This window comes from Panthera tigris, chromosome B4 (assembly GCF_018350195.1).
Source record: "Panthera tigris isolate Pti1 chromosome B4, P.tigris_Pti1_mat1.1, whole genome shotgun sequence".
NCBI lineage: Eukaryota > Metazoa > Chordata > Mammalia > Carnivora > Felidae > Panthera > Panthera tigris.
In genome coordinates this window covers 16176778-16201600 of record NC_056666.1, presented here as the reverse complement: position 1 = coordinate 16201600, position 24823 = coordinate 16176778, and the positions used below count along the sequence as shown (strand labels likewise).

Sequence of the window (24823 nt, the reverse complement as noted above, 5' to 3'; positions counted from 1 at the left end):
GTTGAAAATCAGTTGACCGCGTATTTACGGGTCTGGACTCTATTCTTTTTCACTGATTTGTCTCTCCTTATGTCTACCATGCCGTCTTATAAACTGTAGTTTCACGCTATCTTGAAAACAAGTATGTATGTGCCTCAACATTGCTTTTCCTATGCATTTCTGTATAAATTTTAGAGTTACCTTGCCAAATTGAAAAACTATATATGTATTCTGCTGGGATTTGGGGAGAACTGACGTTTTAACCTTGTCATCTTCCAATTCGTGAACACGGATAGCTATTTAAGTCTTTAATTTCTCTTGGCTGTGATTTATGTGGCTTTCAGTGTATAGGACTTGAGCGTTGTGTTAAATGTATCCTTATATATTTCATTGGAATGCTGATGAGCATTATATGGTTTTATTTTAAATTTCAATTTCCAGTTTTCTCTTCTAATAGGTAAAAAACAATTAGGTTTTGTTTTGTTTTGTTTACACTGGTTTTGTTTCCTTAGGCTTTTCTAATTATACAGTGTTGTCATTTGCAAATAGTTTTACTTCATCCTTTCCAATTTAAATGTCTTAAAAAACAGTCGTTTGTAGTTTTCATCCAATTTGAACATTTTCCGGCCATTATTTCTTCCCCAGAAACATCTCAGACTCTTCCCCTACTGGAATGTCTTCCTCAAAAGTATCTAAGTTTCCCAAGCAGGCCGGTGGTGCTGCCCGGATCGGATCGGGCGCCCAGAGGCCAGATCACAAGGATGGACAGGGTTGTGTCCTCTTTTCTCTAGTTTGGTGACTTCTTTCATGCTTTCCTCCGTATCAGAATGACTCCGTACCCTGAGGCGCTACCAGACTCCCGTGGCTATGTGGTCTTCTGGTGGTTGTCCCCTGCCCGGGGCCAGGCTCAGGTTCCAGAGCACAGCCTAACAGGCAGATCGTTTCCACAGGCCGGCCCAGAATTTCTTTCGCTGGATCAACAAAGATCCGAGTGGCCAGAATGGTGATCGCAATCCGATTTGGGGCGACTCAACCTGTTTCACAACTGTAAGTGGTTTACATGAGTGATTTCACTTGTATCTCACAAAAACCCATGACACAGGTTTATATAAATTATTCCCACTGAGGAAACTGAGGCATAAAGAAGTTTAGGCGCCGAAGTCCACAAGCTAATAAGACTGGTGGAGCCAAGAATTTGGGGTTTGGATTTCAATAATCTGACTCCAGAGCCTGCCTTCCCAACCGTGTGCTTCAAGGGGAAAGAGCAAAGAGCCGTTCGGAGAAAGCACGGGTCTCCGGAGGAAGATACAAAAAGGAAAGGGGTAGAGTGGGGAACAGTGAGATACTCTTTACTGCCGGGAAAGGTTCTGCTTAGCCCTGCATCTGTAGCTTGCCTGTATCCGCTCCGACTCTTCTCCTTTGGTATCTTGTCATGTCTTCTTTCCTCCAGCTTCTAACACCCAACACTGCACTGCATTGGAGTCAGTGCCTTTAGAACACTGGCTCCAGGGGAATCCACACAAGTGAGGCAATCCTACTATATTCCCCCTGTGCATGACCCACTGGCCCGCGCAAGTGAAACAGGCTCAAGTGGGCGCGTCTCCCTCAGAGGGTCTGAAGGAGCCCTTGGCGGGAAGATCCTAGTGCCCGGCCCGGCGTCCAGAAACTACCTTCCCAAAGGTTGGGCGGGGCAGGACCACGCCGAGTCAGGTGTGTTCCGTGCGTCCCGACTAAATGCACTAGCAAGGGGCCCGGCGCCAGCTCCCGAGACATGTGGGGCGTCTCTCTAAGAGGAGGTTCCCCCAGTTGGAGAAGCGGACAGGTTTCTGTGGGAGCGGAAGCCACACGGCCGCCTCGAAACCGTACCCGGGGGCTCGCGGGACCCCGAGCCCGGGCTCCCAGGCCCGGCGGCCAGGTCCCCCGTGCCGCGCGCGCTCCCGAGGGCCGGGGGCGGGGCGGCCGGGGCGGCGGCGGCGGCGAGGGCGGGGGGCGCCCGCTCCTCCCCCCGCGGGCGGCAGGGCGGTAGGCGCCGAGCCCCCTGCGCGCGGCACATGGGGCGCCTGACGGAGGCGGCGGCAGCGGGCGGCGGCGCTTCGGCGGCGCGCTCGGCGGGGCCCCCTCCCACTCCCCTTCCCCTGTCTTCCACCTCCCCCGGGTGCACGGCCACCATGGCGTCCAGCGAGGAGGACGGCGCCAACGGCGGCGCCTCGGAGGCCGGCGAGGAGCGGGAGGCCCCCGGCAAGAGGAGGCGCCTCGGCTTGCTGGCCACCGTCTGGCTCACCTTCTACAACATCGCCATGACCGCGGGGTACGTGCGCCGCGAGGGGCCCTCGTCTCCCTCCGCCCCCCACCCCCGCGCCGCCGTCCCGGGACGCTCAGCGCTCGGGGCGCCGGCGGGGCTGCGGCCGCTCGCGGCGGCGCGGGGCGGCGAGGGGCGAGCGGGCCGGGCGCGCGGGGCGCGTGCGGCGCGGGGCGGCGGGGAGGGGGGGGGGCGCGGCGCGGGGAGGGGGCGCGGGCGGCGGCCGTGGGGGAGGGGCGCGGGCGCCGCCGCGGCCGCGGGCGTTGAATGGAGCGGGTCGGAGGCGGGGGGGGGGGGGGGGGCCGGGGCCCTGCTCGCCCGGCATTGCCTAATACGGTGCACGGCGTGGCGCGGCGGCCCGGGGCGCGGGCCGGAGGTTAAGTATAGACCCGGGCAGGAATGCGGGGCCGACCCGCGGGGGAGGCGGCTTCGGCCCGGCCGCCCAGGGCGCCGCTACCGGCTGCTGCTGCTGCTGCTGCTGCTGCTGCTGCTGTTGAAGAAACGCCCGGGTCCCGGCCGCCCCCCGAGCCCGGAGCTGTCCGGCCGGTGGCCCCCACCGTGCGTTTCCTCGTGCTGCGGGTCGCTGGGCAGAGTCTTCTTCACTGTTAATGTCACCACGATTTTCACATTTTTGAGCCCCAGAGCTACTTGCTTGGGACGATAGTTTAGAAAGCCTGCCTTATCAGAGTGCGGCGCTCGTGTGCAGCATCTTTATGGCCCCATACTTGACGACTGATACCCCGTACTTACTTTTATTTCTGGCTTGGAGTGTGACTTACAAGTTAAGGTTACACAATGACTGTCGCTCGTCAGAGAGCTGTCAAAGTGACTGCTGTGTCGACTGCTTCTCAAGACCTGTTGAGAAAATGCTCTTCCGTATCTAAATTGCATTGCCATTTTAAGAAATGAGTTTCCCACTAGCACGTGAAGTATTAACCTATGTAAGTGTGGGGGAAAGCTTAATATCTTAAACTTTCTCCAGGGCTCATAGAAAAATGGTATTGACAAAGAATAAATGGTGTGACCCAGTACTGAGTGCTTATTATGTGTTTAGAGTGATCCCGAATACCAAATACAGTTGATGAAACATATATTTATTGAGGATTTACTATGTGCCAAATACTGTGTTGGTTACTTTAGATGTACTGTGTCGTTTTTAGTCCCCTACCATTCTGTGAGGGGTATGAGATACTACATTTGACAGATTGGGAAACCGAGGCACAGAGTGGTTAAGTCATTTGCTCAAGATCATACAACCAGCAGGGGTCAGACTTGGATTTCAGCCTAGACAGTCTGACTTCAGAGATGTGCTGCTTCTTTGCCTTTACGCTTTAGTAAGCTTTATAATCTTGAAAGAGAAGAATAATATATTCAGAGCAACTGGAGAACAATCGAGTACCCACTATACCTGCTGTCTTTAGATAGAGTGGAAGCTGAAAGAATTTTCTCTCCTGTGATAGCCTCACCCAGTTAATAAACATTTTTGGAATACCTGCTGTTGGTTAACTGGTCTGCTGTCCCTTCCCTTTCCAATCCACTCTCCCTTTTGAAAACAGGGTTAACCTTAAAACTAACATAACTAGTTTAAAGCCTCCGGTGACTCCCCGTTACCCCCCACTGTAACCTAAGGGATTTAGGCTGTTTGTCATTCAAAGGCCTTTGCAATATGCTCTCTGATTCTCATTTCCAGTTTGGTGGCATTTGAAATCAACTCTAACTCCTGATGCTTGCAAAGCACCGTGCATTTTTATATTCACGGCTCTCCTTTTTTGCTCAGGCTGTTCACTGTTTGCATATCTTCCTTATTCCTCATATGATTTCTAAGTCAAGCCATCCTCTTTGACGTTTTCTAGGTCTCCCACCCCATCTGGGGCAGAATTAAATGCCGTGTCCGTTGTGTTCTCACACTTCATTCCTCTCTTTCCTACCTGCCCAGCCTATTACTGCGTATCTGAAACTTGTATCTGTCTCCTGCCTATATTGAGAAGGTTGTTTTGTCATTTTCATCTCTGTTTAAAACCCAAGGACACCAAAATGGAATAATCCATGTAACTCTTTGCAGGCTTTCTAGAGACCTTGAGATTTGAAGAAGGAATAGGATTGGCATATATGGAGGGTAGATATTTCGGGTGAGATAAAGTCTAGAAATAGGCATGAGGTGCAGGAAAGCCTGGCATATTGTCTTGATCTAATTGAAGGGTGGCATCGGGGGAATAGAGGCAAATAAGGTTGTGGTGTGGAAAATGAGACACAAAGGTAGACGTCGAATAGTATGGGTAGCAGAGGGGTTAGCTGAGGTTCTTTTTGTCCATTTAACTTATTTTGTTTTTCTCTTTCAGCAGAACTTTGAAATTCATCAATTTTTTGTAATACTTTTGAAAACAACAGAGATAAGAAGTATTTACATAACGGTAAAAAAGAACTTGCCTAGGGACACCTGGATGGCTCAGTCGGTTAAGTGTCCAATGACTTCGGCTCAGGTCATGATCTCACAGTGTGTGAGTTCCAGCCCCGTGTCAGCCTCTGAGCTCACAGTTCAGAGCCTGGAGCCTGCTTCAGATTCTGTGTCTCCCTCTCTCTCCGCCCCTCCCCTGCTCACACTCTGTCCCTCTCTCTCTCTTTCTCACAAATAAATAAACGTTAAAAATAATAATAATAAAAAAAACTTGCCTAATTCTCTGAGCTTAGCACGACCTTCTGTTTTTTTCTTAGCTTTCATGTGAGTATCTAATTTCCTTCAGAATTTCATTCAAATCTCCATTTTTAGGGAGGCCTTCCCTAGCTATCTTCATTCAAATAGCACATGTCCCCATTATGCTATTATTCCTCTTGCATGCTTGATTTTTCTCATTGCACTTATTGCCATATAACTGTATAGCGTATTTTACTAATTCGGCTTGTTGTTATTGTCCATTATCTCTCCCCCCCTCATTACAGCGTAAGCTCTAAAATGCATCTTATAGAGCATTGTGGTTATAGTATCTGCTCTATTATATAGTTTATTTTCACATAATATTCTACTAGATATTTCTGTGTGGTTTTCATAAATATATTCATGGTTCCATCAGAGTGTATAATGGCTTAAATCATTCTCCTAATGACAATTTCCTTTTGTTTCTCTTAAGTCAGTAGCTTCAGATGAGTTCTCAGGAGTAGAATTACACCTTTAAAGGATGTGAGGATTTTTACGGTACTTGTTCATAATAGATACTTGACCAGAGAAGTGGATGTATTCTCTCTTTCTCTCTCTCTCTGGTTTTGTTTTGTTTTGTTTTGTTTTCCTTTTCAGGACTTTTGAGCCCAGGCATGTTAAGTGCCTTTCCTTGGTCAAATGAGAGACATAAGATAAATATTTTAAGCTCTGTCCTTGAAGAAGTGTAACCTGGGGCATTTATATATTGCAATAAAAGACAGTGAAATAGGTGCTCAGCAGAGGTGACAGGTCAGACAGGTAGTGGGAATCAGAGAAAGCTTTGTGGTGGAGATCATAGCATTTCAACTGAGCTTTGAAAGATCAGTGGTATTTCACAGGCATGGATGAGGAAACAGCGTGAATTAGAGTACACAGATGTGACATTCCTAGACATGTTATTGAGGCAATAACAAGTGGGCCTGAAGTGTGTGTGTGTGTGTGTGTGTGTGTGTGTGTGTGTGTGTGTGTGTGGTGGGGGGGAGAGGAGGAATGAAGCTGGATAGGGAGCCTGGATCATTGCACAGGGCCTTAAACACCTTGCTAACATATTCAGGTTTTAACCTGTAAATAGCACAATAAGGTGTTGGTTAAACGCTGTGCTTCTCTCCTTTTTAGCCAGGTAGCCTCAGATAAGTTACTTAACCTCCTTGTCCCTGAGTTTTCTTATCTGTAAATTGGAACAACACAACTACTTTGTGAGAGTATTACAAGGAATAAAAAGATCACGGATATGATCAGCGGGGTGTTCGACACAGAAAGAGAAACTATTTAAGATAGTTTCAGAGTGTAAATAGTGTGAGTTAGTAGAGTACCAAACCCACAGTTCAGGCATATCCATTTCCCCAAATGTTAAGTAACAGACATATATTTTATCCCATACAACGGATCTACCACAACTTGTTGGTCCATTCATCTGTTGATGGACATTTCGGTTCTTCCCAGTTTTTGGCTGTGACACTACCGTGAGCATTCATACACAAGTCTTCGAACATACGCTTTCATTTTTCATGGGTGGATACCTGTGGGTGGAATGACCGGGTCGTATGGAACTGCCAAACTTTTCGGGAGTGATTGTACCATTTTACATCCTGATGGGCAATGAATGCGAGTTCCAGCTTCTGTACATCCTCACCAACACTTGATAGGGTCAGTCATTGTAATTTTAGACATTCTAATGGGTGTATTGTGTTTTTATTTTGCATTTCCCTAGTGACTAATGACATGGAACATCTTTTCATGCATTTACTTACCAATTGTATATCTTTTTTGGTAATAGTGTCTGTTCAAATCTTTCGCCTATTTAAAAAAAATTTTTTTAAATGTTTATTTTTGAGAGAGAGCAGAGGAGGGGCAGAGTGAGAGAGGGAGACACAGAATCCGAAGCAGGCTCCAGGCTCTGAGCTGTCAGCACAGAGCCTGACGCGGAGCTTGAACTCACAAAAACTCAAACCGCGAGATCATGACCTGAGCCAGAGTTGGACCCTTAACTGACTGAGCCACCCAGGCACCCCTTATACCTATTTTTTTAATGATGTTGATTTTCTGTTACTGAATTCCAAGATTTTTTTTAATATAGTATGGATATAAGTCTTTTCTCCGATATATGTCTTAAATATTTTCTCCTAGTTGTGGCTTGGTTTTTCATTCTCCTCACAGTGTCTCTCAAAGAGTGGAAGGTCTTAATCTTGACAATGTCTAGTTTATCTGTTTTTGTTTTTTTTTTTTCTTTTGTGAACCTTTCAGCTTAATCCCATTGGCATGAGTATCTACGCAGTAAGTTGACACACATGTTGGCTGGGAAATAAAAGTTTCATTTTAGTTTAGGAAAGGAAGTTTAGTGGTGTCAATGAACAATGTATCAAAGCCCAGGGGCGCAAGTCTCCAAATGGCTACTTTATAGGAGGTGTCAAGAAGAAATGATACAGTTAGAATATCATCACTTCTCCATAACTGCTCAACTGATGGATCTGGGCAATGATCAGCAATGACTGCTAACATTACAGACAAGAGGGACAGCCACGAATTATGTGCTCTTTAGGGAAGGAAGGGCACAGCATAACTTAGAAATTAGCCTCCAGTGTGAATCTATCTGATCAAGCCCCTGGAACTGTCAACAGGGAATACAGGGGACAGAAGAACATAATAAATGGCTCGTGGGTGTGTGATTAGCAAAACCCAGATGGAGGATGACTCTGCAGAATAAACCACTCGGTGTCCTCAACAGACAAGTTTCACAAGAAAGAAAGGGAGGGAGAAATGAGTGGATAGAGGAAGGGAGGGGAAGCCTATAGATTAAATAAATCATGAAAGACAAAGCAACTAATTACAATGTACGAACCTTATTTCAATCATGATTTTTTAAAGTTGAGAGACAATTGAGGAAATTTGTATCCTGACTCTACATTTTGTGATCTAAGATGCTATTGTTAAAATTTTTCACATGGGATGATGGTATTATGGTAATGTTTATTGAAAGCAATCCTTTTATTATGAATGAAACTATAGAATCTATTAGAGTTCCTTCAAAATAATGAGGGAGGGGGATGGTGAGGAGAGAAGTGAATGGAGGTTTGGATAATACAGGATTGTCCGTAAGATGATAACGATGGAAGCTGGACAGTGGGCACACGGGGGTTCATTATACCATTTTCTGTATTGTTGTATATATTTGAAGTTGTTCATAATTAAAATTTTGAAAGAAGTATTGAAATAAGAAAAGAAGATGCAGGTTTAGGTAACCAAGTTACTTACGGAGCAGGTTGTCTCCAAGAAATCTCAGTAGAAAACGAAGCACCAGAAACAGAAGAACTCCTTTGATAAGATTTTTCAGGGTCATGGTAGCATACTGGCATGGTGAGAAGGCCGTGTGTTGAGTGAGTTATGGCACATACCTCCTGTTACAGCGTTGTTTTGTTTTCGCCACTTACTAATTTAATGGTTTCTTGAGGCAAGGCCTATGTCTTATTTATTTCTAATTTCCCAGCATATAGCACTCTCCCTGGCTTAGCAACAAGTGCTGAATGTGAAGATGAATGGATAAAGAAATGAATGAAACAATCTCCTACATATAGAGCACATGTTTGTATATTTCACAAAATGAGTATTTTTCTCAAGGACTCAGCATATCTATCTGGGTTCATATTTGGGTAATCAGTAGGTCTGGCATATTTTTTAAAAACAGAACTTTCCGGAAAAGAATTGCCAGTTGCAGAGGCTCTAATCGCTTTTGAATTTTTTTTCTTTGAATCCCAATTACTAAACCAGTGAATATAGGAAGTCCAAAGTTAGTTAAATGTAGGGCCCTTATGGGAGACTTTGATTGTCACTCCCTTGTGATGGTGGGCTTAGAAAGTGAGCACTGATTAGGTCGGATTAGCTCTTGGCCATATTGACTGAAAAATAGATGAGAGGTGGTCCTTTCTAACCCCACCCAGAGTATTAATTTTTTTTTTTTTTTTTATTTCAAACAAGTTAGTTATTGGTGTTCTAATACCACACTAGGTGGTACAATACTGCCACCTATGGAACAACAGTAGAATTTGTTCCCAAGTTCTTATGCAGGGCTTTTTATATCATGCTATTTAACGTCGTAGAGAACTTGCCATCTAAACGAATCCTTGGATGAATGCTTTGGTACGTTAGTAATTACCTCTCAGAATGATCTTTTATAAAAATCTATGGATTTTCCTAAAAAAGAAGACAGTGGATGGAAAATGTGAATTTAAATATCTTACTAAGCTGTTTGTTTTCTTATTGTTAGTATATAGGGACTTAGAATTGGAGATAATGAAACCATAACATTTTAAACCTGGAAGGCACCTAAAACATCACCCAGATTAGCCCAGCACAGAATTCAGCGTTGGTTCACTATGGGATGAAGCCATCAGTTATATCTAGGAAAGCTGGGGTATTGTGGAGACAGAATAGCATGGGGGATTAGGAGACCTCAGGGGTTCTATGTCTACCTAGACCTTAATACTTAGGGTAAGTCACTTGACATCTCTGCCTGGTGACTGTCTCATCTACAACAGTGGCCTTCCAACCTTTTTGATAGTACACTACTATCGGTGAAAATATTTGAGCATAACTCTCCTTATAACTTTTGTTAAGTTTATTTATTTGTTATTTAAATAAATAAGTTATTTATTTTAAGTTTATTTATTTATTTGAGAGAGGCAGAGACAGTGTGAGCAGGGGAGGGGCAGAGAGAGAAGAAAAGAGAGAATCCCAAGCAAGCTCCATGCTGCCAGCACAGAGCCAAATGTGGGGCTGAAACTCACAAACCATGAGATTACGACCTGAGCCAAAACCAAGAGTAGGACACTCAACCAACTGAGCCACCGAGGCCACCCCTCTTCGTATACATTTTAAAATTTACTTGTAACTTAAATATATGAAATATTGTGATTAGTATCCCAAGACACAGTATCTACCTAGAGCCAGACCAGTATAGCATCGTGGTTCAAGAGCATAGACTCTGAGCCCAGCGATGGGTTTACATCCCAGCTGCCTGGCTCTGTGACCTTTTCTGCCTATTTCCTCAGCATTAAAATAGGTTAATAGCAGTCCCTACCTCACAAGGCTTTTGTGAGGATGAAATATTAGTATGTTAAACACGCATTTAGAATATTGTCTAGAATGTGAAAGCATTCTGAAAGTTTACCGATTATTATCATTACTGTTATCATTAACAGTTCCCCATTTTGAAGGTCTCGCTGATAGTTCCAGACTTTACCTGACTTCTTGTCATAGGAACACCTCTGCTTTCACCTGGTGTGTGCTGAGGAGGAATATGAGTGCCCGGAGCGGAAGTGCCCGCCGCCATCTTCTTCTGTTGACCTTGTTGCCCATGTTCATCATATTCAACCAGTAGTTTCTTTGCGGGAACCTTTAAGCCGTTTGTCCATTTTATGAGTGTTCTTAAATTAAAAAGTTAAAACCGTATCAAAATGTCATTCACAAACCCATTTAACTAGACACTTTGGAGACCACTGAATTAAAAGCCTGGGGTTTTTAAATACTCATTTCCATGGGTGTGTTAGTAAAGATTTAAAAAAGTTATAGATGGTTCAACTTTTTCAAACCTAAACGTGCTCTTGTAATTGTGAGGGGAACTGGAAAAAAAATTAACTCTCCTGAGTGTCTCTAGCAGATTGGGCATAGGGTGAGAAAGCTGGTCTCCACAGGTGTAGCTTGTGTTTGAAGTACCCTTGATTCACAGCACAGAACCTCTGTTTCATGTACAAATGCAAGTTGAAAAGGGAAGGCATATGCATTTTGTCCTTTTTGTAAAGCAAATTCTTTTAAGGCAGGCCCATAATATGGCCTTCTGTACGTATGTCTTGTGTGGCCCAACAGTTGTTTTTAATGGGTGACTCAATCAGTTAAGTGTCTGACTTCAGCTCAGGTCATGATTTCACAGTTCGTGAGTTCGAGCCCCGCATCAGGCTCTGTGCTGACAGCTCGGAGCCTGGAGCCTGCTTCGGATTCTGTGTCTCTCTGTCTGTGTCTCTGCTCTGCCCCTCACCCCCACCCGCTCACAATCTGTCTCTCTCAAAAATAAGTAAGAATGTTAAAAACATAATTATTATGGAAGATTTTTACTTATACTTACATGTAAGTATACACTGTATATTGTGTAAGTACGTGCTTATACTCACAGCTTTTTACCTTGAGACATATTTCTATAATTATGAAATGCTTGGCAATAACCTCACTTGGTACATAAAGCTAATTTCTTCAGTGCGTCAGTTTATCTGCTGAAACCAAACACGAACTGGATATTGTTTGACATTTGAGTCTCGCTGGTCTCCAGTATGTTGTGTTCATCCCCTTGAAGAGCCCATATGAAAACAATGTCATTTCTTCCTGTGGGTTTTGTTAAAAAAGAATAATGAACTGAGGACATAATAAAACATATATCGTTACTCTAAATTACACCATTTCCTTGTAGGAAGCTCAGTGGTATTCATTTTGGTAGAACTTTATAAAATACTTTTATTTCTTCTAGGTGGTTGGTTCTAGCTATTGCCATGGTACGTTTTTATATGGAAAAAGGAACACACAAAGGTTTATATAAAAGTATTCAGAAGACGCTTAAATTTTTCCAGACATTTGCCTTGCTTGAGGTAAGTTTCCTACGATGCTGTTTTTCTATTGTTGTAATATTTATTTGAAAAATTGTTTGTTGAGCAGAGCCAGTCTTATTCTGCTGATGACATACCACCTACGGATTTGTAGAAAACCAGTGTTCACAGGGATTTATTTTATGTTGCATGCTATTGACTTGTGGTTTTTTTTTTATTTGCTTACAGATAGTCCACTGTTTAATTGGTGAGTTTCTGATTTAATTTTTATTGTTGGTATAAATTGCCTCCAGGGCAGTGGTTGACTTGTTTTTGTTTTTGTTTTTTAATGTTTATTTTTGGGAGAGGGAGAGTGTGAGAGCCGGGGAGGGGCAGAGAGAGAGGGGGACAGGGGATCCCAAGCCGGCTCTCTGTCATCAGCGCAGGGCCCCTTGTGGGGCTCAAAGTCACAAACTGCAAGATCGTGACCTGGGCCGAATTCAGATGCTTAACCAACTGAGCCACCCAGGCACCCCTGACTTGTTTTTCTCTTTAAGGAATTGTACCTACTTCTGTGATTGTGGCTGGGGTCCAAGTGAGTTCAAGAATCTTTATGGTGTGGCTCATTACTCACAGCATAAAACCGGTAAGCGATGCTAACGTGTTCTCTTCAGGAGCCTGTAGAAAAGCTTTTTATTAATAGGAGTCTAAAATATTAACATTGCTGTATTTCAGGAAACAGAACCACTAGACAGAAAAGGGCTGGGTTTGGATTTAAGTGTGATTGTCCATTAACTTAGTGCATTAGTAGAATGACCTTGTAACACAAGCAAAACTAAATATTTATGTCCACAGTCTACTCTCTGATGTTTCTCAGCTTTTAAAATTAATATTCGTATTCCGTCAAATAACGAACTGAAAATTCTATTTCCTATTGATGCGTATTGTCTTTGATCCTGTATTGAAGTCATCAGTGTCAACAGTTTATTGTTTCTCATTCACCATGGGGTGGTGTAGCAACAGGCATAAAAAAGCAAATGTAGTTCTGTAGATCTGAGCAAATGGGGAAGGCAAAATGAAAGTTGGAAGGGCTGAGGAACTTAGGGGAAATTAGCATATTATTTACTGAGGCATGACAGGAGACAGACCTAAATCTAATTAATGGCTTAAACCCTTTTAGACAAACAAACACCATGCTCACTATGTCAAGACACTGGGCCTTATAAACCCATGACAGAAACATTTCCCAGATGGACCCTTCTGACCTTCTGACAGCCGCCAGCGTCTCCTGTCTACTTGAGGACAGATCTCTGGCCTCCTTTCCATTCCTGACATGCCTTTCTTGTCCCTAGTCTGCTTGAAATGATACCGTAACTCCCTTCCCTTGCCTGCTAGACTTACTGGCCCCCGTCCGTGTGGGGACAGATCACTGCCCTTCTGCCCTCTCACCACTCTGCACGTTAGCCCTTCCGACCGGTGTCTTTCACACACCTTACTCAGTCCACCTGGGCCCTTGACAGTGCCCGCCATGCACTTAGCAATGACTGCCTGCCGTATGGAGAGCCAGACCTTTTATCCAGATTGCCATGCAGTTTAAAAGCAGGAGTCCAACATTAACAAAATAAAAGAGAGACTATTCCAGACAGTGAGCGAATGTAGGAGCTGGGCCAGGACTACAAAGAATCTGAAGACCAAGGAGAAAGAAGGACAAGATGGGGTGGCCAACGTTACTGCAGAGAAGTTAAAGAATCTAACAGGTTGCTCGCCCCCAAGAGAAAAAAGACCCATCTGCTCTCTTTTATCCTCCAAAGGATCTCTGCCTGAATATTACTACTTAATTGTCTCCAACAATAGTTTCCCACTGGCACCTTTCCACCACTCTTTAATTAACTTAGCCAACATTTACTGAGTGCCTCGTATGCACTTGACACCGTGCTAATGTCCGGATTTACAAAAACGGACGGGGCGGTCCCAGCTGTCATGCATCCTGGCTGTTGGGAAGTGGGGGTGCGGTCATACAGATGTGGAATCATTTGAGAAATACCGACTGCACATCTGCTCTGTGCCTGGAACTGTGCTGGGGACCTGGCTGTTCATAATACAAGTACAGTTCCTGCCTTGTGGAGCCTGTAGCTGGGAGAGATGGTAGACAAGTAGATGTGCAAATACAGCTGACCTTGAACAACATGCGATTTAACTGCATGTGTTCACTCATACGCAGATTTTTTTTTTTTTTGGACAAATATAGTAAAGTACTGTCAGTGTATTTTCTCTTAAGTTTTTCTTAATAGGGTCTTCTTTTCTCTAGCTCACTTTCTTGTCAGAATACAGTATATAATACATATGATATACAAATGTGTTCATCAGCTGTTTGTATGTTATCAGTAAGGCTTCTGGTCACCAGTAAGCTTTTAGTAGCTAAGCTTTGGGGGAGTCAAAAGTTATACACACACAGGCTTCTTGACTACACAGGGAGCGTTGGTGCCCCTAACCCCCACGTTGTGCAGGGGTCAGCTGTCATGGTTTCATTATATTAGTGTTAGTGCTTTGAAACAAGACGAGTGCATTATATTACAATATACTTGGGGACTTAGTCTGACCTATGGAGGGGAAGGAAGGCTTCCCTGAGGAAGGAGTGTATAAATAGCACAGTGAGGGATACGCAAGGGTTAGGCAGACAGACTTTAAAACCAATTGGCAAGTGTTATGATACAGATCTGAACAAGGAAGGTAGACAAATACCTGCTTGGGGTGAAAGGAAGGGTTTGGGAAAAGTTTTCCAGAGGGCGTGATGTAGCTGGATCTTAAAGGATGAGAGACGGTTTTCTATGGGAGCCAATAAGTGAGTAAGTAGCATTCTCATGGAGGGATGTGTTAAGATGTAAACATTCAGAACATGTTCTGGAAATAATACAAAATTGGTGAGAGAGAGAGAGAGAGAGAGAGAGAGAGAGAGAGGTAGTAGTGGAGTGTTGAGAGATTGCAGGTTAAGTTGGAGAGACTTCTGAGCTCAGATTGTAAAAAACACCTTGACCACCATGCACAGGGGGTAGGATTTTATCCCTTTCTCCTGTTAAGCAATGGGGAGCCCGAGAAGCCTGTAAGTCACAGACGAGCTACTTCCAAATGTGTTTTTGTTTGTTTTGCTTTTGAGAGAAAACTTCCATCCACGAAGAGAGTAGAGTGGAACGAGTATCCGGGAGGCTGTTACGGGAGTCTGGATGGGAGAAGAGCCCCGAATTACAGTGGTGGAAACAGGAAACGGGTGGGCGGATGCAGGGGCCAGGGCTGCAGGAGGATGGGTCATCAGGTGACCGCCAGAAAGTTGGAACGTTAGATCGTTCCCATGCTGGTTTTGAGGGGGTGATGTCGTCCTCGGGTGGTTCTGTCAGCGGCTGGAGTGAAGGCTGAGGAAGAGAAAGCAGTAGAGATTTGACTCTTCCCCTGCCCCGGACGCAGTCGCGTTGTGTGTCATAACGGGATTACGTAATGGGGACTGCGTGAAGTTTGCTGTCTTGCCTCGGTCTACCCCTAACTTTCCAATGCGATAAAAGACACATAGTAAATAACTAAAATGAAATCTCTTCCCGGAGGAAAATGTTCAAGGTGAAACAACACTGTGGATTTCTCTGTGATTCTGCAGATCCAGAATGAGGAGAGCGTGGTGCTTTTTCTGGTCGCGTGGACTGTGACAGAGATCACTCGCTATTCCTTCTACACATTCAGTCTTCTCGACCACTTGCCATACTTCATTAAATGGGCCAGGTGGCGATGTCTTGCGGTTTAACTGCTCACAGCCCTGTGCATGTGCGTTTTGTGTGCTAACATCAGCGAACCGAAATTTGTGCCTTAGCCCCGTGATGCCAGGATGCTGTTGTTTGGCTGTTAGCCGTATAATAACTTGCATTCTAAAGGCTTAACTTAATGATCAGAGAAAAATCACATTGATATATATTTGGAGTAAAATCAATGCAGGGAAAATTATATCAGTATCCTTAAATAACCTGAATTGGCCATTTATTTTTCTTTAAAAGCAAAATGTACAGTTTTTTGAATTTTATTAAATAAACACAGTGCCAAAAATATGGCCTTTTGTCTGAATGATTTAAATTATTTTAGTAATCTGGCATCCATAATTTTTAGGATCTTATATATACAATGTCAACTTCTTTTTTTTAAATGTTTATTTATTTATTTTGAGAGAGAGAGAGAGCTCAAGCAGGGGAGGGGCAGGGAGAGGGAGAGAGAGAATCGCAGGCAGGCTCCATGCTGCCAGTGCAGAGCCCGATGCAGGGCTCACACTCCCAAACTGTGAGATTATGACCTCGTCCGAAATCAAGAGTTGGATGCTTAATGGACTGAGCCACCCAGGTGCCCCTATAATGTCAGCTTCTTTGGTACGTTTTAAGTAGCAGAGACAGAAATTTTTAAAGGTCATACTTACCTAAACTGTATTATTTGGAATGTGACAAAATTTATATTTCAAGGGTTCTAAATATGTCTATCCTAAAGCAACAACTTTTATGTTTTTTTTTTTTTTTAAGTTTGAATTCTTTGAGCACCTGATATTTTACAAAGTTATTATAAAAACAAGACTGCTCTTTGGAGAACAAATCATACCAGCCAGCGTAGATTTGTTTTTTTCCTTCCCTGTGTCATACTTACAGTTGCTACAAGAGTAACACGTGTTGTGTGCGTCCTCCATACCTGAGATGCAGGTTTGAACACAAGAAAAACTCTGTCCTCTCATGACCTAGGAGACAAAAAATGAAACCACTCACAGATATGTGAAATGCCAGATGGTGGGAAGGACAACTGGAGTGAAAGAGATCTATCCCAGATACGTCTGTCCCCTCTATGTCTGTTCTCCATAGGTAGGGTACAAGAGTTCGGCGATATTTGCATCCTTTATATTTTCTGTTAAACAACAGAAGTAGTATGTTTTCGTTGTAAAAAACTCAAAAGTACAAAGTATATAGAATCAACACGGAAAGTTCCTGCTTATACCTACCTCACGAGCTCGCTTCCCCTGGAGGGAAGATGTTTGCAGTGTACCCATCCAGACTTTTTCATGTTAACGAAAATGTGAACATGCAAATGTGAGTTTCTAAAAACAGAAGTAGAATGACATTGTATTTGCTTTTTATATCTTGGAGCCTTTTTTTTTTTTTTTTTAAGTCAAAACAGGAATTTTTAGATCTCGCTGTAACTCTTAATGCTGGGCAGTATTCCGTAGTATGACTGGCCAGTTCTCTGTTGCTAGAATTTAGATAATTTCCAGTTTGCTAATAGTAGAAGGCCTGCTTTGAGATATCATAAACAATGCTATATCCATATATCTATTTAAAAAAAATATTTTTGATGTTTATTTATTTATGTATTTATAATTTTTGAGAGACAGAGATAAGCAGGGGAGGGGTAGAGAGAGAGGGAGACACAGCATCCGAAGCAGGCTCCCGGCTCTGTGCTGTCAGTGCAGAGCCCAGCTTCAGGCTCGATCCCACAAACTGTGAGATCATGGCGTGAGCCAAAATCAAGAGTCAGACACTTAAGTGACTGAGCCACACAGGTGCCCCATATTTTTGTTTTTTATTTAAAAAGGTTTTTTTTGTTTATTTATTTTTGAGAGAGAGAGACAGAGTATGAGTGGGTGAAGGGCAGAGAGTGAGGGAGACACAGAATCCGAGGCAGGCTCCAGGCTCCGAGTTGTCAGCACAGAGCCCGACGCGGGGCTCGAACCCATGAACCATGAGATCATGACCTGAACCAAAGTCAGATGCTTAACCGACTGAGCCACCCAGGTGCCCTTATTTCTATTTTTTAAAACCCTGATATTTATAGTAACACATTCCTAACTAGTTTGAAAGTAAGCATACAACTAGCGTCAGATTTGATTTTGATCCCTGTATATTAAAAGCCTAACGCTTTTTTTTAAGTAGTTACTCTTTTTTCCTAACTCCTGTACTACACATGTTCAAATATAATGAACTGTTGAATATATAAAAAATCAAAAATAAAGGAAAAAAACCTTTCAAATTGTTTATAATACCCCTCTGTCATGATTCTCACCGTTAACTGGATTTATATTCTTTCACACTTTTTATGTGCCCCAGCTCCTTTTAGACATTTGTGGCTGACCCATTTTGTTTCTTGAAAATGCTTCAAAATTGTCATTTGAACTTAAGCATATTGTCTATCGTAAGAAGGTCGTGCTCCCATGGATGTATGTTTGTTGGTTTTATTCTTACTGTAACTGAACATTCTTCCACTTTGAGCAGTTGGGCCTTTCACACAGTTGGCGGTTTGGAGTGTCACCAGACTAATCCTAGAATATACCTCAGTGCCATCTTGCACGATCCCAGTCTTCCAGACTTCTGGCACCTTTGAAAATACTAATTCATGAGATAGTTTCTTCACTTGCCATATTTATACAATTTGTTTGTGAAAGGCACATATCTTTAATGTTTTGTCTGTCTGCCTTTTAAAATGCATTTTGCATGTGTTGAATTTCTAGAAAAGTTCAAAGCTCTGCCATTGCATGTTTAAATTTGCTATTTAGAAATCCTTGCTCAATTGCATTAATGTTAAACCAGGTACTATAAAATCTTTCAGCTTTGAAATGTCCATGTTAGCATGATACATGTCAGTTAATCGTAATCATGAATCATTTTATTTCATGTCAAAAATCTTAAGTTCCCAGGCGTATTTGCCAACCTCATTAAAAAACCTAAAATAATATTTCTTTGTATGTTCAAATGTTGAAGCTTCTGTTCTCAAATAAAAGTTCCACTTTAAGAATGGCTTCTTATTTATAAGTAGCTGGCCTACTCTGGCAGTTTGAATATACTTTGATGCTGTTTATGTGTTAGAAGTGTTCCTAGAAAAGTCCACTGAATAGGTACTTGTATATTGTTGTTTTTATGTTAATTTCCACTTTAATTTTGAAAATGCATTCCCTTCAAAAAAAATTTTAGGTGCCAATTGGGAATTTTAAAGGAGGCATTATATCTTTTTCTCAATAAGGAGTTAAATTTCTCATGCTGCCATCCGAACTTAGAGAGTCGGTGATGTGCAGTCTTTTTAAAGTGCAAAGAAAGTAAATGACATAATTCTTTCTCATTACATTAAAAATAATCAGTGGCCGAAGGCCTTAAACTAGTTCACTCTAGGAGTGATAGGGTTTTTTGTTGTTGTTGAAGAACAATGCTTCCAAAAAACTCATTGGAGAGTCACATAAAGTTTAAAAACCACGTAAATAAGTTTGAACGTTTTACTGGAGAAGGGCTTGTAAAATGTTCAGTTATATGATTTTAAATTGAGTTAGGACATTAAGACTGGAAAAGAGTGATTTAAATAATATACAAATTACAAAGACTAGTAAGAAAGCAGATGATATACCCAAGGCAAGGAGGGGATAAACAGGGACAGTAAAAGGATCATTGGTCTTTTCTTTCACCACTTAGTTTATTTTGGCAAATAATTCTGTTCCTCTCCCATCTCTTATCCTTGTATGCCCTTGGCGTACTTGGTATCACCAGTTTCCTGCCATGCTGATGATTTTAACTTTTCTCTACAAATATTATCTTAATGCCAACAACATGATTAAATAAAATATGGATTGATTTGATTTCTTTCTTTCTCCACCGAGATTTTGACCTTTATTTTCTGTGGTAACTGCCTTGGAGAAAAATGATTTTCTTTAGTGGAGAAATGTTGTCGCCTTGGGTCCTTGCTGCTCTTTCTGCTGGAGGCCCGCAGAGACTTGCAGAATGTTTCTCTCACTGCAGGTGGAAGTGACGGCTGGCTACTCTGCGTTAGAGACCCCGCCATAGCCCAAATGAACAAGCTTGTGATTTGGGGTTTTGGAAACAACTTCCTCAGTTCTGTTTTAAGCAAGTTGTTCCTTTAACGTGGGAATTTTGGAAACAACTTGTCTTTCTTGTTTTGTTATGAAAGCAGTTTTAGACAATATATTCATTAGTGGTTACGGAAACCTTAGGTAGCTTTATTTCAGTTTTCTGAAATGGTAATTAATTCTCTTTTAATTAGTAACCACAACAGGGTTTTCAAATGCCTCCAGAGAACCCCTTTGGTAATTTGAAGATGTAGATACAAAGTTAGGATCATAACTCGTCTTTTAAAACACTGCTCCTGACCAGTAAGTGACTCGTTCAGTTCTGATTTCAGGTGTCAAAGAAGTTACCTTTACAATACCTTATAATACGTACAGGTACTTTACAGTATTTACAACACTTACGTGCTTTGCAGTACAAAACTACATATATATTTTTAACATGTATACCATTATTTCAGTACTGTAAAGTAAGTTGACTTCTTATTTTATTAAGATCTTGCCATCTTAAAATGGAAACTGCTATGAGAAAAAAGGAAGATCATTAAATTTATAAGCAAATAATTAAAGTAGAGAAAACTAACCTGTGAGGGGCATTGTAACTATGTGCAGGATGAATTTTTAGGTTTAAAGACAGTAGTAGCAAAAGAATGATGATGTCAAATCCAGTCATTGCCCTAGAAAAATAATTCCTTGAGGTCTTTCTTTTCTCCAGATACAATTTTTTTATCATCTTATACCCTGTTGGAGTTGCTGGTGAACTTCTTACAATATATGCTGCCTTACCCTACGTGAAGAAGACAGGAATGTTTTCAATAAGACTTCCTAATAAATACAATGTCTCTTTTGACTACTATTATTTTCTTCTTATAACCATGGCCTCATATATACCACGTAAGTATATGGTTATTAGTACTTTGGTTTAACAGATGCTGTGAAAGTTTTTGTAAAGTATCATGATATGCTGGCTTAATAAGCAAGGCAGCATAATGGCTTACAAATATATCAAAACTTCTGTTCAACCCCACATTTAAAATTCATAATTTTAAATAATTGAAGAGTGAGTCAAAAAAGACTGTTTCCTAGTTATAAGGAAAAAGGTAGGTAAATTGATACACAAATGACTGCCTTCTCAAAATCATTTAAAGAGAAGCTTAATATGACTTTTTTTCTTTTTAAAGAAAAGATAGAGCCCACATCAGTGAACTATTTGCCAGCATTTAGAATTATTTCTCTGAAGATAAACATTTTATCCAAGAAAATGTCGGGTCATTTCTGTCTATTCCTTGAGCATATACTTGGAAAAGTTATTCAAGATTACTTTTTAGTCTTGTGTGTGTTGCTCTATGTACTAGAAAATAACGAAGGTGCTTTTTTAAAAATATTTTTTTAATGTTTATTTATTTTTGAGAGAGAGAGAGTGCGAGCATGCACGAGCGGGAGAGGGGCTGAGGGAGAGAGGGTGGGAGGGAGAACCCCAAGTGGGCTCTGCACTGACAGCAGAGAGCCCGAAGCGGGGGTTGAACCCATGAACTTCAAGATCATGACCTAAGTTGAAATCAAGACTTGGATGCTTAACAGACTGAGCCATCTAGGTGCCCCATTAAAATATTTTGAATAATTCAGCCTCTTCACTAATTTCTTGTCCCCTTTCAGTAGGTTGCAGTGAATTGGTGAGGCTTTACTCACTTCATGTAAATACCCACAGGGTTAATGTTTTTCGGTCAAATTTTGATAGTCACCAGCAGGAAATACACAAGTAAAACGAGACCGTTCTTTACTTTTCTCAATAAAATTAGAGACTCTAAAGTCCGTGAGGGAGCCAAGGAAATAAGCAGAGTTTATAGCATCTAAAATCTGCATCGACACGATATAAAATATTCTATGTAATGGGGGTGCACATAAAACTTGGCCAGCCCCTTGAGGCCTCGAACTTTGAAGCTTTTTCAAAATTGGCATTGACTTGATGGTCACACAGTGCATTTATTCCCCTCATCTTCTGTCAGTTGGGCCTAACTGTCATCAGATCATCCACCAGCGACCGTTCGGGAGGGCTGAGGGGTGGAATGTCTGCGGCACCCGTGTGCGCCCTCTGCTTCCGCAGCGTCTGGTGAATGGCACCATGCCTGGCGCAGGGCCACGGCCTGCTTCCGTTTATATCCTATTACAGGTTTGGGAATCGGGTCCCCCTCTTCCTTGTAACTGCGGAGGCATCTCCACAGAAACCCGAGGCCCAACAGGTCATGGCTGGAAACCATCAAACTAGTAACTGTTGGTTGTGTGTTCAGTGGTGTCCTGAGAGACGTAGACTCTGGCCCGTGTCACTAGGAGATCCGTTCACGATGCTGATGGTTCCGTGAGGGTCCCACTTGCTGGAGCATCCGTCAGCCAGGGGGATGTTTTCCACTGGATCGTTAATATTAGCTGTAATACAGCTAGTTTTAGTTTGTTCATTGAATTTTTTTGTTCATTGACTGTATTAACAGTCCTGCGAATAGTACTCAAAAGAAGTGCTACTCTCATTTTTCAATAATGACATTACAGATTAGAGGACATCGCAATGAGGACGTTACAGACATGGCTTACAAATCACCCAGGTAGTAAATAAGGCTAGGGTTTGAACTCAAGCCTGCCCTTCCACTACACTACTCAGAATGTGATAGAAGTATTTTCAATAACTGGTCAGTTAGGTTTAAGTATATTTTACCTGAATATGTTCAGGCCCCTGGGTATGATCCGATGATTACATTTATCAAGATGGGTGATACCTAAATTAAAAAGAATAAAATCCGTTGTGTATTTTTCTTCCATGTGGGCTAAGTTCTAAAAATAGTTAACTAAAGTTGCCTGAGCAAGATATTCAAAGCTTTTTTTTTGTCATTAGTTAATTGATTTTTATAATTCAGTTCATCATTTTCAGAGATATTTTTACAAATATTTATGTTGTTTATAGCTGATGTTAATTTGTATACCCACTAACATTTACACTATAGTTTAAAAGCCCTGGTTCAAATGGGCTCAAAGTAATTCTTCAAATTTGGAAAGGCAGGTGACCATTTGTCTAACTGACTTAATACATATACATAAATGTGTATATAGCAGAATACCCATATACCCAACCAAGAGAGGCTTCTGCTCTCGGCGTTCTGGCCCTCCACTGGTCATTCTCCACACAGGCCTCCCCTCCCCTTCTAGACCGCTTTCTAGAAACCTGGGATCATGGAATTTGTGACCCAAGTGGTGCTGAGCGTGCATGCACCTAGGGACTGCACGGATAGGCCTCTTCCCCAGTCTGTTCTCCTGAGGGATAAACCATGTCACCAGTGAAAACGGTCCTGAGATCAAGGGGTAGCCAAAGGGCAGCTGCGTATGAAGGGTATGGATACAGTTGGGTCGTGTGGGCGTAGATGTCCATACATGTTCATGAGACCCCGAGTGATACGGGATAGCCAGTGGACCAGAGAAAAGGGGGCCGGGTGGGGCAGTTTTCCTTGTGCTGGAACTTTCTAGCACAGGATTCCAAAGAGTTACAGAGTTCTAAATTCAAACGTGGCCTTCCAGGTCATTACAAAGGTACATTTATCAAGATATTTAACTTTGCTCCAGAATCCCCAGCAGTTAATGGCATTACAGCCATACCCTGGAGATACTGTGGGTCCAGTTCCAGGCCACTGCCATAAAGCTATTACTGCCATGAAGTGAGTCAGATGAATTTTTTGGTTTCCCAGTGCACACCAAAGTTAGGTTTGCATTATGCTGTAGTCTGTTAAGTGTGCAATAGCATCAATGTTCGCATCTTAATTTAAAAATACCTTGTTGCTAGAACATGCTCCCCGTCAGCTGGGCTTTCAGTGAGTCCTAACCACTGATCACAGATGGCCATGACAAGTACGATAATAATAATAATGAGGAAGGTTGAAGTCTTGTGAGAATTACCAAAATGTGGCACAGGGACACAAAATGAGCAGATGCTGTTGGAAAAATGGTGCCAACAGACTCGCTCGAGGTGAGGTTACCACAGACCTTCAATGTGTAAAAAATGCAATCAAAGGAGGTGAGCCTGTAAAACATGTAGGCGTATGGTATGTGGAGGCCCACATTTCTACTCTTTCCCCGAGCTCTGTGAATATTTGGGAAGGCCGAGGTGGTGGATGATGTGCTTGCCCTCAAAGCTTGCTACTGGGAAGAACTTTCTAGTATAAATAATTTTCAACAATACCTTCTTTTGTTTTCTTTTTTTTCAATCAGTGTTTCCACAACTCTATTTTCACATGTTACGCCAAAGAAGAAAGGTGCTTCATGGAGAGGTGATTGTAGAAAAGGATGATTAAGTGATCCCTGCAAACAAGGTGCTTTTTCCAGAATAACCCGGATTACTTGAGTCCAAGTTTTAATAACAAGAATAAACAACTTTATGAAATATTACAGCTTGTATGATTTCTTAGAATATAACTTGAGATGTGGTGTTTGCCAATATTTGTCTTCACATTGTGCAAGGTCAGTTTCCTATAAAAACTGTGCGTGTGTTTATTAACTCCCGGGTAGGTGATGATCATGAAGAAAATAATTGGCTGTGTTACCTGGAAAAAAAATACTTTTTTTTGTTTTTGTTTTTAGCTTTACTCAAGTTTTTTTGTTTTTGTTTTTGCGGCATATGCTCCAAGGTTTTTAAATCAATATTTACAAATGAGTTTAATGATTTAACATTATGATACTTGGCGGTGATATTTATATGATATTTATAAATGAAAGTAAATGCAGAATTATAATAACTTGTTAGTAATGTATTGGTATTTCCTGAACCCAAGATCTGTTTCTTACAAGTTAGATGGCAGCATTTTTGATTAATAACAATTTTTGGAAACATGGACATAATTGGCTATGGTAGGACTTTTGATAAAGTAGCCGTATAACAAAATATCCAAACAGATGTCACAATTGGAAAATATTCTTTGAATATATGTCTAGGCTGTTAAAATTACATATACCACTAAGCAAATTTATTTCTATTTGAATTAACCTTCAAGGACCACCTTTTCAACTGTAAGGATTTTAAGGGACTAGAAAGAATGAGTGTATACTTTGCCTCACTTGTAAAAAACAAAAGAATAACATTGGGTCTGATCATAACATTATAGTCAGAACTCTGGCTGCAAAAGGTTTCTCTGTACCTAGACTCATCTAGTAAAAATCATGATAATCTCTTTGTGGTACTTAGGTAATGAAAAGTTTTGGGCTATGACATGACAGACTCATTTTATTCTGAATTCCATTGAGTTTAAGCAAAAGAGTCTTATAGTGAAGCTCCTGAATTCCATTGAGTTGAAGCAAAAGAGTCTTATAGTGAAGCTCCTCGCCATGCGTTTAGTAGAAAGACATACGGAAGATACTTTAATACTTACTGCTTTAATTCTTAAGTAGGCCCTTTAAATATT

General features: G+C 41.9%; 1 protein-coding gene across 2 annotated transcripts; it reads left to right on the top strand.

Annotated features, from left to right (window-relative positions):
* The first annotated feature begins 727 nt into the window (after positions 1 to 727).
* Positions 728 to 23813, top strand: HACD1 (3-hydroxyacyl-CoA dehydratase 1). Of its 2 annotated transcripts, none has more exons than XM_007081263.3 (7): positions 728 to 1026; positions 11482 to 11599; positions 11786 to 11804; positions 12094 to 12182; positions 15180 to 15301; positions 20104 to 20282; positions 23637 to 23813. In XM_007081263.3, the coding sequence occupies exons 1-7, from the start codon at positions 980 to 982 to the stop codon at positions 23717 to 23719; spliced, it is 657 nt and encodes a 218-aa protein (XP_007081325.1). In that variant the 5' UTR covers positions 728 to 979; the 3' UTR covers positions 23720 to 23813. The 2 variants fall into 2 exon arrangements, with proteins under 2 accessions (XP_007081325.1, XP_042847106.1); XM_042991172.1 differs by lacking the exon at positions 728 to 1026 and adding an exon at positions 1998 to 2287.
* The last annotated feature ends 1010 nt before the right edge of the window (positions 23814 to 24823 follow it).